The sequence below is a fragment of the Larus michahellis genome, chromosome 13, assembly GCF_964199755.1.
Source record: "Larus michahellis chromosome 13, bLarMic1.1, whole genome shotgun sequence".
Taxonomy (NCBI): domain Eukaryota; kingdom Metazoa; phylum Chordata; class Aves; order Charadriiformes; family Laridae; genus Larus; species Larus michahellis.
Window position 1 is genome coordinate 4311763 of NC_133908.1, and position 14517 is coordinate 4326279.

Consider the following 14517-nt stretch of genomic DNA (forward strand, 5'->3'; position numbering starts at 1 on the left):
ACAGTCAAAACATTAACTGGTGTCATCATTTCAAAGTGCTGCACAGCCTACTCTCTGCTCACGGGCAATAAAAACGCATTTCCTGAAGAGCTGGACACAGGGATTTTAAGAAAACTGCTTGGTTAATAGAGATTTTTATGCCAGATATTATTTTCAGATTGTGAAACGCTGGAAATGGAAGAAAGAAGTCTTATTAAAGGACTGAAGTATTGCAGGTTTTACTCACCAGTAAGGCGTTCCCACAAAAGAATTGGCAGGGGAGACTATAGATGCAGACCCGAAGTCAGCTAATTTCACTTGACCTGGTTCTGTTAGAAGAATATTTCCAGCTTTAATATCCCTTTAAAAGAACAAAAGAAAAGCACACTTCTGGTTACAGTAGAGTAACCTGCAAAAATTTACAAACACACAGAAGTCCGCTAACTTCTTCTCAATTAAGCATTCATAAAAACCTGAGAATATGTAGAATCTTCTATTATGGAAAGCTAGAGAAATCAGATAAGTAGCTTTTTTGGGAATAGAAACCTGTCTGCACCCAGAAAGGGCAGGGGGTGAGGGAAGATAAGAGGAGATGAGCCATGGCTGCAAGGCTGAGACCCCAAACTGAGATCCAGGAGAGATGTATCCTAATACCCAGCTGTGACACCTTAAACGACAGCAGACATTATTTTCATCTTTCAAATGCCCTAGGTTCCCTTATCTTGTCCTTTCTACAACTCTCTGATACTCCATATATTTAGGAGATTAACGATAATGAAGCTACTGCAATACAAAAGGCACAAGACACATTCAACACCTTTGGCACCATAAATTTCTGAAGTCCAGCAGTAAGTGGGTTAATTTCAAATTAACTGCCCATGAAATGCTGGGAAAGGTTACCTCAATTTGCATACCTTCCAAGACACTTGGTAATGACCCTGTTCAAAGTTAGGGAAGAACTCACCTAAGCACCATTTACTTTTATATCTAGGATTTCTGCAGACTTGTCTGTTATACCTGAAATATTTTTTTTTCTTCCACCCATCTGATAGAAAAGGAGGATTGCTTTAAGAAATTCAGGTCTGCTTACACATTGCCAGCTGAAAAATCACAATATAGCAAAAGTTCCTTAAAACCCTGATACAGCCCTTCAATAACAAAGGCATATTGCCCACTGGGTATGCCACAGGTACCTTTACATGGGCAAAGCTATTTGCTTTTGCAAAAGCAGAGCCTCAACGTAAATGGGGTAGGTGTAAGGGGCCCCTGTCAGCCCGGCTGTATACACCATACAGTCTGGAACGTCTCTTTGCCATCTCTTAAAAAAAAAAATAAATCATTTCTTTTACCTCAAGAAAATATCAGCTTTCCTTATCTGGTGATCAACTGTAAGTCCTTGAACACCAAAGCCACTTATCAGTAGTAGCAGACCTCCAGCACAAACAAGCTAGTGTGTATTGCCAAACACCCTCATCCTCTGACTCTGAAAACCGAGCTAATGAGAGAAATGGGAAGGGAAATAAAGCTATCCTGTATTTAGTGCAGAGGAAGAGCGTACGCTGAATTATCGCACAACAGTTGAAGCATAATGATTTGTGCTTCAAATACAAATCCAATATCACTGTAGACCTAGACAATAGGCAAGCTGAAAGATCCTTTAAATTTAGTGCGACACAAATGCTGGTGAGATGCCTTTGTCTCCCCAGGGCAGCACACAGGGGAGACAAAGCTGGGGTAAAGAGAGCAAGAGAGCCACAGAGACAGAAACTTGCTTCCAGTATTTCAGCAACAGAGCTGGAGTCAGAACCTCTATTCCCCCATTCCCAGGACAGCATCACTTCAAAACTAGTTTTATGGATTTTTTTTTTTTTTACACACATGTGCTACTTAAACATGTCCTGATGCGTCTTCATGTTTTGGGGCTGTACATCTGTCACTTCTGCTGGAGGAGAAGCGCTAAAGCTGTCTCATACAAAAGAGCCAACTCAGGCTGTCCCCTTTGCTATCGTCTCCACTGCAACCATCACCGTACAACAATCAACAGAGGACTCGGCGGCCACGTTAGATACCAGCAAATGTATTTGCTAACTTAGGTTTGTCTTGTGCCTGCAATTAAACAGAAAATAATCTCATCCTTTGCCATCCCACAGCGTGTGACATTAGAACTAAGTGGTAGCAGAGATGCTGGGGGAGCTCAGGAGGCGAGATTAGAGACTTGCTTTGTCTTTCATCTCCACAAGGTGTCCCTCCATTCTAGGTCACGCTCGTTTTGCCTTCCTTGCTGTGGGACAGGGAAGCCACAGCTGTCCCAGCTGCCAGCTCTGGTCCCTTCTCATTCCACCTTTGCTTTACTTTCCTCGGTGCTACTGGAACTTGCCCCAACAGGGGCGAGCACGGGGGTTTCGCTCCCCTGCAGTTGTGCGCGTCAGCACAGCACTCCTCATTGCTGAACAACAAAGTTCAGAAACGGCACTCTGTCACCTCTCCTTTTCGAGATACAGCATCTACCAGTAAACTAGAAATCTCTTGATGGTCCTCTTTTCCGAGAGAGACTTGCCTTCCCATCTCAGAAGTTACAAGGCAGAATACCTCTTGTAAGAAAACCCCGACAGCTAGATAGCAAAGACCTGCGTGGTACTTCTAGCATAAACTTGCAACAGCAGAGCAACTTCTTCTAGATTTAAAGAGGAAATAACAGCTTTCTTCTTGATATGCAATAAGCACGCTAATAGCAAGCTCACACAGAGTAGCTCATATTCAGTATGTGAAATTGCTTAATTTACAACAATTGCAACAAGCAATAATTGCACCATGTTAGAAAGTCCTAACAAGTACCAAGAAAAACTAATTCTCAATAATATCCATACGGTGAGTCACTTACTATAAATAAGAATTCAACGCACTTTGAAAGCACACAAAACATTTCAGAACAGGTGTTTTTATGCTCAAGTAAGGGCATATATGCAAAGGGCTATTCAAAAGCCATCTTATTTTAATTTCATAAATTGGCATTCATGTTTAAAGTAATGTTCTACTTAAATACGATTTAATAACCACGTGTAGATATGCCCCAAATAGTTATTCTAACAAGTGACAAATAATTCCTGCCTCTGTAAAAATCCCTCACCGTCTCAGCCTCAGATATACCAATTTTCTGTGCAAAGCTTGCTGGTAGACTGCAAAGAGGCTTTTAGCCCCATAAATTAGCCTCAAGTTGCCTCATTCTCATGACTCCCCTCTCATTCCACTATTTCACAAGTCCCCGACATACCAGCAGTACCCAAAATTAGACGACAAAAAACCATAAAATGAGAACACGCAACGTTGTTGGCAAATGAGTCCAAAAAAATCCAAACTCCTGAAAAATACCGCATTATGAAAGACGGATCTAGGAGCTGCATCCACAAACAGCTTGTTACAAGAGTCTTCCTCTGCCTGCATGCTCTGATTTCTCCTAAGGTAGTTTTACCCTTGGCTTAATGCTTTCATCCACTGATTTCTGAAAGCATAAAGTTTTACTTACTCATATGTAAAAAATTTTCACACTGTCTAGTCTTAAAAATACTCTAGCTCTATCACTCCACTTTATTTGGCAAATATAGGGCGATATTTTCCTGTCAGTGTTTACTGCCAACATTCAGGTGTATTTTTTATTACCGGGGTCTGCAGAGAAAAATTGCTAACTGGGAAGAAAAGTCAGCACAGGATATGGCCACATGAAGTTATTTCAACCAAAAAAAAAAATGCACTCCTTAACAGCTTTTATTTACATACATCTACCATTTGGAGTACTGATATGTCCATTAGAGAAAATTTTGGTAGAATAACCTTTACCAGAGTTGCTTAAACACAGCAAAGCAATTTTCAGACTCCAGAGAGCGGAAGACAGAAGGCCAGCCCCGAGCTCTAGCCTTACCTATGAATCTTACAGTGAGAGTGCAGGTAGGCCAGCCCCTGCAAGGCACCGTGGGTGATGGCAGCAATCTCCACTTCCTGAAGTGGTTTCTTGTGAACTATGGGGAAAAAAAAAAAAGTTAAGAAAAGAAAACATAAGAAGATAAGTGGGAGCTTTTCCTGAGAAAGCATTTTTAAAGAGAAGCTATGAGGTGGACATCATCTTTGTCGTACTAGTTTCTGACGGCCTGATGGCCATTAGCAGCTCTATGTCTACGCACAGCCTGTGCGTGTGTTTCACATCATTGGAAACCACATTTTTCTTCCCATTTCTGCTAGGGCCAACGAGCTACTGTTAACACCAGGAGATGGCTGAGTGCAGCTCACCAAATGTATTTGAAATACTTGTTTGGTCCTTAGCAAGGAAAACTTGCCACCTCTTTTTTTTTTTTTCTCCTCAATAGATAAAAACCAGGAAAACGAGGAATACCAGCTACAAAATGATGCCCCAAAGCACCTTCCATATATCCTTAAATATAACCAGCATATGCCTTTGGCTGACCATATCTTAGACACAAAAGATATGGCCCACAAAAAGTACTAGTTTTTGCAAATTTCAGCTTAGATTCCCGATGCCTCTGCAGGTGCTGCTGTTCTAGTTTTGAGGTCATATCAGTCCTTGTTCTTATAAAGCCATCTGTAACTATTCCTACGAACTGGAAGTCAAGGACGGAGGTGATCTCTGCAGGTTTTTGTTATGGATAGTCAGAAAACAGGCAGTCTGCTTCAGTCATTAAGCAAGCGCAAATTACAGGGACATAGCTATATACATTCATCCCTTCGTTTTACAACATATAAGTGTACATGCCAACTATATGTAGCACTGGCCACCTGGGAAAGCCTCAGCTTACCCTTGGTATCACAAGCACAGGCATTTTAGCTACAGAACGGAGTAGTACAGACAGACCGCCTCTACCATCAGCAAAATACCAGTCGGCATTTCTTACCTCTACCATCAGCAAAATACAGCCTCCCACTATACTCAGAAGGGGCACCAGCAAAAAGAAAACCAAAGACTATATAAAACTTACCCTCTAGCAAATCAGAGGCTGATCCTAAACAGTACTCCATAACCAACTGCAAGGAAAAAACATGGTTTTAAATAAAAGGGCAGACACTCCCCCACAAACAGTTACTACTGGAATGGCTGAGAAACAGTAGAAGCAAGAAATGCAATACGCCACAAACAAAATAAAAGGCTCTGAGAATTCCAGCAGTGTCAAGACATCTTTCATTGCTGTAAAGAAGATTTAGGCACTGAGAACTTTGTAGGGAGATACTGTAGAGGATGTTCCATAATAATTGTTTAATCTGCAGAAACACAGAGGCCTGCCTCAGAGAAGCAGGGATTTGTTCCAATGTCCTAAATAACTATTTTCTTTGAATTACCAGGAAGCTTCTTCAGATGAAAGGGACTACAGGCAGCGTGGGATGAATACTGCTGCACGTAAAGACACTGCATGTACTGAATATCTGACTGCTGTACTGTACAATTTCTGCTCAATGAAGGCCTCCAAACGCCACGCCGCTCACTCACCCATGCCGTATGCTCTTTCAGGTAACAGCCCTTATACTCTATGGTGTTGGGGTGCTTCAGCTGTTGTAGAAACTTGACTTCTTTGATGATATCCTGCCATTTCTAATAAGAAAAAGAGAAAAGGTATAAATACATTTCTCTGCTTAATCCCCTACCTACTCTCATACACCACCCACTGTAGTACAGGCTGAAAAGCAGCCATAAAACTATTTCACAACGTGAAGACGATAAGAGTCATAGTTGCAAAAGCACTACTACACTACTGAAGTTGCCTGGATCTCTATTGCATTAAGACCCCCTCAGGAAATATTTAAATAGCTTGAAGTTTGCAATACTTTTTTTTTTTTTCCTTATTTTATCTGCAATATAGTTTACTGAAAGCATTGTTTTGCTTATTGAACTGTCCAGTGGTCTCAAAAACTTAGTAACAAACCCACCTGCCCCAAAAGAGACACCACCACCTACAGTATGTGCTACAGACGGCAGCGGTTTGCTTTCTGTACCACTGCACGAGGCAACCGGCATTTGGAAAACCTCAGCACATGTGTGAGAGCAACAGGTAAGCAAGGAAAAAGGAGTTTAAACCATCCCCGTTTGCTCCTAACAAACACATTCTTTACTGCATTATCAGCCCATCAATCCAAACGAACAGAGTCAACCCAAGGGCAAAGCATCGCAACACAGAGACAGAAGAGAAGCAACGAACAAGCAACAGTTGAAATGAGACTGATATTCCGAGTAGAAGGTCTAGGTAATTTTAGATTATAGATCCTGAAAAGCGTTTCAAGTCAGCTACACATTTCAGTTGTCGCCTCAAAGAGCTGTGGTTATGGTTCCAGTTGCCAGCGTGATATTAATGCACTTATTACTGAAATAACCACCCTCCAAGCATTCTGAATTCCTACTCCCTTAAACTGAATTATTTGTCAAAATTTGCATAAACTCATTTTCCCTCCACAAACCTCCACGCTTCCTATGGAAGTGAGCAACAACTACAGCATTAAAAAGCTGGTCCGCTAGCGTCAAATGAAATAACGCAGCTAATTTCACTGTTCAGATTTACATTATGGTCGCAACAGCTTCTGCATGCAGAATTGGCTTTATTCATCTTACCTCATTCGTTTGCTTTCCACTATAGGACATTTTCTTGACTGCCACCACCTCATTAGTGTGGGAATTTGTAGCCTGGAGTAGGGAGAAAGAAATAGATTGTAAAAAAAGTTTCATTTTTCTTCCTCCCCATGGAGTGAGCTGTGCCTTTGGCAAGTGCAGGCTTTTTTCTCCTATATGACATCCTGGCAAGCTCCTACACTTCAGGGACATCATCCTCATGATAAGACTTACTAGACAAATATTACAACACTTTTTCCTGACTCCATCTATCTATCCATATCCACTGTTCCTCCCTTGGCCCTTTTTACGCTTGCTGTGCCTCTATTGATGTGCAGAGCAAGGTCCAATATTGTATCTCCTGAGAACGTGCAAAATGCAGTTTTATTGGAGTTGCAGTAAAAATAGTTTTACATAAACCTTTGGAAAAGTGTTTTCCAAAGAAACAAATAAACAGATGTATCAAAATCTCTATAATTTAATCCACAAAGCCCATACGACATTGATAGTCTCAAACAGATATTTCAATTTCCAGTTTCAAGAAGATGCTTCATTCTGGAATTTATCTCAATTAAAAAAAAAGGAACCTTCCTTTCACTGCACGAGCGCTCAGCTGTACAATGAATATTCTCCACTCAGCAAAATTTATTTTTCTCCAGCCTGTGTGACAGAGGGACGGTGACCAGAGGCTGAAAACTCAGTTTTGGAAAGAGCTCTAACTTGTCTGGGTTGGCACTGGCCTCATTTCTGCATGTTAAGGACAGAAAACTTGAAAGCTTTAGTCTTAAAAGAGTTGTTGAAATCCCAGTACCTCCAACCGTTTACCATTTTTGGGACAAAAAAATAAATTAGTGACAGTTAAAAGCTTCAAATACAATAGAAGCTAAACGTGGTAAATCCTTCTTTCAGCTGCTTGAGAGGATGAGCACTGTACTTTCAAGTAATGTCTTAGCGAAACACATTCCATGATGCATACAGCGACTTCAAAGAAAAATCACATTGGGTGAACCAATAGAGCACAGGAATTACTAAAGGGAGTTGACAGACTTAAACTCTTCACAGCACACACTCCTCCTCCAATGTGTTCGAGAAAGCCAAAAACAATTAACTTTTGGATAAGGCAAACCCCTTCCTAACCACTCATCGTTCTGATTCAGCACAGAAAAGATCAAGAGTATTTTACTCAAATAGATGAATTAATGCTGGTGTTGTAAAGAAATTTCCAAGTGTTTCTGGCTGTTAGATTAATTCCAAGTATCTTCACATGAACACGGTATCTCTCATTTCAGCCGTAGATTTTTGCCGCAGAGCACACTGCCATCTTCTCACAGCTGTGGGTGAAGTTCTTGCTGCACCAAGCACTTGGGATCCTCCTGCCTGAAACAACTTAAAGGGCTGTACAAGCACACTTGAGAGAAATACCCACTCGCTGAAGTGGGTTTAGCCATACTTGTAGATCTTTAAGTGAAAACTTAGCAGAAAACAAGGACGTTCTGCTTGCAAAGCCTCCTTTCCACTGCCCTCATCTGCTTTATCACTTTGCTGTGTTTCTAACATGGACATAAGTACATTGGTTTTGATGAAAACTATTCTTCTGAAGTCAAGTATGAAATCAATTCAGTTGATTTCAAGTCAAGTTAGCATCAACTTTAAAACCTTGTGAGAATTGATGTGTTTTTTCTTAGCCTTCTGAAATACAAAGTATTTCTTTCATGCAAGAAAAGAATTTTCGAATTATCTTGCCAAGCCTTAGCAATAGCATACTGGAAAACAAAACAGCTTGCAAAAATTGAGCTTAGATTGAAGTTAATACTAGAATAATCGTATTAATCCACAATAACAACAGTGACAAGATACAGATTGATGTATTTGCTGTTTGTAGTACTGTCAGTACCAATTTAAACAAACAGATCAATGAGATGCAGCAACAGCAGAACAATCCGTGTATGTGAGGTCTCTTCCCTGTTCTTTTTGATGATTTTGAAAGCCTTGTTCCTTCAAAGTTTTTTTTTTGACCTATTCTCCTTTTTTGATACCAAATACATCAGGATCCCTAGAAATCTTGCCACGATGATCCAAGATCTTATTCTCGGCCCCTGCCTTACTCCAAGATGCATAAGAATTAAGGGGTAAGACAGGGATAAGACAGGCTAATAACAAAGCTTTTTAAAAGGGAAAAAAAAAACAACACAGATGCACAGCATTCCCTGCACAGTAGGGAAAAGCGCTCAGATGACCCACACAAAGTAGCGCAGAGTTAGAGGTCTTCCTCACGTGAATGGATGGATCCTGGGATGCTGTGAACTGAAAACTGCAAACAGGCAAGTTCCTGTTTGTGATTTACATACACAGCAGGGCAAGGAAAGACTCCAAAGAACTGGATCCAAAGTGCTTAATGCAACAGGAAGGAAAGCTTATGTTTCCAACAAGGGCAAGGAAGTGAGGAGGCATCACGGAAAAGTGGTGATACATCTAATTACTAGGTTACTACAGTGATGTTAGCACAGGCATGGCTGCAATCACCACCATGCTTGGAGCACACAGCTGCTGGTAGGATATTGCAAGAAGCTGCAGTTTGGCTAAACTCTCCAATGGCTTTAAAGCCCAGAGCAGTTAGATAAAGCATCCAGGGAGAGGAGGAAGAGAAGCGTCGGAGAATGGCAAGTCTTTCACCTAACGTTAGTGACATCTCAGTTGTAACCCTGCTTGGTAGACTAGACCTCAAACTCCTCATGCTCTTCCCCTTGAAGTATGAAGCATTGCTGAACACCAGAGCTGAACAATAAAGGGAGCACCTCCACTACTTCATCTTTACCCTAAGGCATGCCCTGCGTCCTTTCCCTTTGGGTTCAAAATACACTGGGTAGGACTTCCCTACTCCCACCAAAAATAATGCTTGCTCTTCTTATGGAGTGGATCAACATCTACTGTAAGTTTTACAGCCTCATCTTCTTACACATGTAGTACATTTAACATTATACTTTCACCAACCCGTCACTTACCCCAACATCTGGAAGTATCTGTCTCACTGTTGACCATCCCCCATGGTAGAACCCCCCCATATCATTACGACCATATTATACATTGAGGAATTATATGGTTATTCCTCAAAACATACATGCGCTGCTTACCTGACACATGACGTCAGGCTCCTCTCCTGTTCTAACAACAGTTCCACCAACACCTCCATCACTTTACACAGCTATAACGAGTGAACGGGAGGGCTCACAAATAATCCATGCCAGCCAGGTTCTGGAGTTACAGGTGTAAGGGTACTTATCTAAATACTTTCATGGCTGATATTCAGAAATCTCTAGTGAACCTGATGTTCTGGAGTAGCAGGCCATGCTATCAAGCAGCTTTAATTTGACTGATGTTTGTGTAGTGAATTCTATTTTAGTTTCCCCAATAGCGATTGGATTATAATTATTTCCAAATGTAGCATTGTAGATTTGGCTTTGTTTGATATTAATTGTAAAAGCACTATTTTTCTTGCTTTCCGGATTAAATTCTCTTGACTGTATCGATTAATGCATCCTTCCCCCTTGAATTCCCATCTCTCTTGCGATTTTCTCTTTGCTTTTGCCATGTAAGCATTTGCTATTGAAGATAAAATGTTAAAAGATGAACATGGGGACAAGGAGGGCGGCAAAATGAAATATTTCAAAGATATCTCTAAATTCTAGATTATCAGAGCAGCAGAGAAATCATTCAAAAGCCTGAATGCAATTTGAGGCGACTCCCATGGTATTTTTACCCAAGCAGCCACAATACCAATTCATTAACAAAATAGCTTTTAACTCCAAATGCACTTGGAATCATTAATTCACTAGATCTATTAATTTGCAACGATTTACAAACATGAGCACCAAGGAGAGTATCTTGAAATTCCAGTTTGGCAAATTAATTTCCAACTGTTTGAATTAAACTTTCAGCATCAGACAGAAGATACCATATACTTAATAGCGCATCCGACCATTGAGGTTAAGACTATTGTGAACTGCTACTATAAATACATCTGTAACAGTAAAGAGCTCAGGAGTGCTCCGGAAACACTTATTTTTGAGATGTGTTATGAGAAAGCTGACACACACAAAGCACTAAGGGCTCAAAGAGCACTCACGTTTACAAATGGTGAAAGTCTCTAAGATGTCACTTAAAATGGCCCCGTTTTCCAGAAAGGAGGTCAAGAACTATACTTACAAAGTAAACTGCTCCAAAACTTCCATGTCCAATTTCATGTAAACCCACAAATATTTCTTCAGGATCATCTTTGTAGAACAGGTCAGCTATTTCTGGGTCCTTTGGCACCCCTTTGCGCATGTTGAGCAGTATTATGAACTAGTTCGCGCTTTCAATTCCCAATCAATTTCTTCCTTCATCGACAAAGTAGTTTGTAGACAGCGTTCAGCACCTGGTGAGAAAGTTCATCTTTAATCTGTTTCTTTTACGCATGTTTCTGTTCTCACTTCTCAGACAGTAAAATAAGAGGAAACACTTTCAGGAGCAATAGACTTCACTATCGTTTCCTTCAGATAATTTTTTTAAATTATTAGTCCAATTTAGATATAGAGATTAAAATGCATTCAGAGTACAACAGCTCTTTATCTCATACAGGAAGCAAATGCTGCAGTTACAGTAAAGTCCACTTGAAGACAAGAGTCCTGGTTGCTATGCAAAACATCCTGTGATAGAAGTTTGTTATTCTTCACGCTGGGCTCCTACTGTGTCAGTTTTTAGACTATCACCCTTGTTCCTCCTACTTTTCTCTGCTGTTTGTTTGCTTTGTTTTCTCTGCTCCCACGTGCCAGCTGGTGCTAGTAGAAAAGTTAGCTTCTATTCCACAGAAACACTTCACAATCATATGATTTTCATTTATTTATTTATTTATGCAGCGCTATAAGACAGCTACTGCTGCTGGATTGTGATGGCTCCCAGGTCACAGAACTGCTTTTGAAAAATCCTAGACTCCATCACGTAAGGCAGATCTTTACTTCCTTAACATCGTTCTTTAGCATAAGCACGTAATTAGACAGCAGAGAACTGAGCTGCACTGAAATGAAGAGTTTAAATATTGATCCCCAAAATTTTATGAAAAAAAATAATAAAAGAAGCATCAGAAAATGTCACATTTCCTATTAAAACATTCTGAAAAGTCTGCATTGGTTCATTAGACACTGGTGTGCAAAGCAATGACAGATGCCTTTACCCCACCTGCTTTTGACTTCTGAAACCCAGCACATTATCTGCAGGTGAGTCAACTGGAGTAGTTTCTAACAACAGCCTGGAGCACATCTCAAAACTACTTCCAGATACATAGTTCGGCACCTCATTTATTGAGACCACATCTTCTCTGTGCGTAAAAGAAAAAGACTTCTGAAAACATACGCTAAAATGTTCAGCCTACCTCATGAGATAAACCAGTGTAACATTTAATGAGAGACCAGCTGTAATTTAGCAATCAGATAAAATTAAAACTGAAAGACACATAAAAGGCTTTAGAATGTTTCAGACTGCAAGTGCCATCCAGATGGAACGATGAAAGCAGAGCATAACTTTGGTCTGGGGCTGAGACAGTCTCCTTGGCCGAGGATGATAAGCAACGGAGCAACAAGCCCAAACTGCGGTTTGTTAGAGGTGCACCAAGTCCTGTGCTGGAGCCCACCTGGGTAACTGTGGCACGAAGCATGCTCTGCGGCTCAGACTCCTTTCAGCAGCAGCATCCTGTGCTCTCGGCCCCCCAGACTCTAGGCGCTCTCTTATTCTGCAAAGGAAAACAAATATCAGTATTTAGAAAAAAGTATTTTAAGTTTTATGCCTTATTCTAATATACAAAACCACTACATCTAAGAAAGATTGCCGCCTATCAAGGCACCATTTGAAAGCGCAGTGAAAAGGAGCACTGGCTATGGACGTTCATGGTGGCTCTTTAGGTGAAGATGTGCGCTTCCTGGGTTGTTCTGTAGCCCTTGGGCTTGTTACATAGCGCTATAAGAGAGGAAACCAGGAAAAGAGGTTAAATGCCAAGTTCTTTGGCTTTTATAAAAAACTCTTAGGAAGCACAAGAAAGTTTGCTCTCAGACTACACTGTTCAGATTGCCTATAGAAAGGACAAAGCTCACAATGCCCAGTCTATCCTTTAGCTCACCATGTTCCACCTGATGCCATACAAGACTTCAAAGAAAGTCCCAGGCAAACGTTGTTGGATTCCACCAGGGAGAGAATAAGCAATGAAAGGATGAAGGAGGGGGGCAACCAGTTAGTCCCATCAGCTGAAATCAAGTCCGCATTGCTCACAGTTAAGGATGCGACTCCCTGCAGTCACCCATCGCCGGGGGTACAGCAACACCCCCAAACAGCCACAGCCCTCCTCCCAGTGGAGTCAAGCACGCTGAGGGTTTGGCATCAGCTTGCCCTCATAGAAAAGGTTATCGTGTAGCCACAGGAAAAATGCTTCACAAGTAAAGCATACTGCAGTAGTTATATTGCCAAAATCTGAATTAATATACATCTGATTTAATGATAAACAGGCTAACTCATCTTCTCATTTATTAGCAAAAAAAAATACATGAGCAAAAGTCTTCCTGCTGGTAGCTAACATTACCAATAAATGATATTTTTGTCTACTGTTCTCAACACAGGGCAATATTATTGACATGTTAAAAAGCTATTTGAACAGCTACAGAAAAAGGATCTGTAATGTTTAGTTTAAAAAAAAAAAAAATAATTTATTAGTATAAACTAATGACAAAAGCCAGATGAATGAAATGATTATTCATTCTCAGATGATTGGCCTCACCCAAAAGTGCTATATTTACTACGTGCCTGCAGACAGGGGCAAAGAATGCAGTATTTCAGGTCTGGCATTCTTCAGCCCAGTGAAAAGTCCATTTGGCTTTGGAACGATAAACTGATGAAGAAAACAATTTATCCATCTCTAGTCAAACGAACTTCTCTGCCATAAACAGTCTGTGCAGCTCTAATATTCAAGGATAAATTGATATTTAAAATGGGAAAGTAAATATCAATACTTAAAGTTAAGCCCTAAGTAAGAATGTCTTCTCCAACTAGGACAGATATGTATAGTGAGGCTGTAAAATAAGTAATTCTTTTCAGCAGGACTATTATTTTCCAGTAATGATTGTAAGAAAACTTAGGATGGAAAGGGTATGAAGAGTAACTTGATTCTTGCTGATCTGAACACGACCCCAGGTGCTCCATACCATCCCCGAGCGCTTGCAGTGCCTCTCGGGACAAAACACCAGGAATCCTTCACGTGGTCACTTTTCAGCACGAGATACACAATTCAGGCACGGGACAGCGTAAGACAGAAAAGACACAAGTCACACCACTTGGAGGTAAGCTGGCTGGTCATGAGTTATTAATATTACAACTCTCTTCTAGACACGTTTGAAGACTGAAATAAAAAGTTTAAACAATGGCAAAGCATTATGGGCATCAAGCATCATAAGTAAAAAAACCCTCAAGTTCATGGTATGGTCAGTTTGAGCAAGTGCTTTCAGTTACTAAAGTACCGAATTAACCCATCAAGAAACAAGGTCTACTAGAAGCCTGATTTCTTTCAAAAAGCGCACCTAAAGCAGCATTTGAGACTCTGTGCGTTCTGAAGACCTCAGATGAAAACAGCATTAATCATACCGGTGGTGACTTAACGGAAATGAACAAGTGACTCAAGGTTTTCAGAGTGCGTGAGTTCAGCATTTTGTTCAGATAAGGCCATTTGGAGATGCCTCAAAACTGCCGACCTAGAAGTGAAGACTCTCAATCAAGAGTTACTAAGGAGAATTCCTGCCTTGGAGGACAAACTGTTTGTGCCCCGTTTCTGAAACTCTGTAAGGTACTAGAAAGATGGGGTGAATTCTTGGGAGTAAATTCAGCATCAGAAATGATACTAAGAAAAATACTTGAAAGATTCT

The 14517-nt window shown here is 40.7% G+C and overlaps 1 protein-coding gene across 4 annotated transcripts in view; it reads right to left on the reverse strand.

Annotated features, from left to right (window-relative positions):
- Positions 1-14517, reverse strand: part of TAOK3 (TAO kinase 3) — a 94865-nt gene that overhangs the window by 41201 nt on the left and 39147 nt on the right. For all 4 annotated transcript variants that reach the window (XM_074606831.1, XM_074606833.1, XM_074606834.1 and 1 more), the window contains 7 exons: positions 12246-12344; positions 10784-10994; positions 6584-6655; positions 5471-5572; positions 4965-5010; positions 3896-3992; positions 227-340 (listed from right to left, as the gene is read on the reverse strand). In XM_074606831.1, the coding sequence (XP_074462932.1) occupies positions 227-340; positions 3896-3992; positions 4965-5010; positions 5471-5572; positions 6584-6655; positions 10784-10903 (551 nt within the window). In that variant the 5' untranslated portion in view covers positions 10904-10994; positions 12246-12344. The remainder of the gene's footprint in view (positions 1-226; positions 341-3895; positions 3993-4964; positions 5011-5470; positions 5573-6583; positions 6656-10783; positions 10995-12245; positions 12345-14517) is intronic.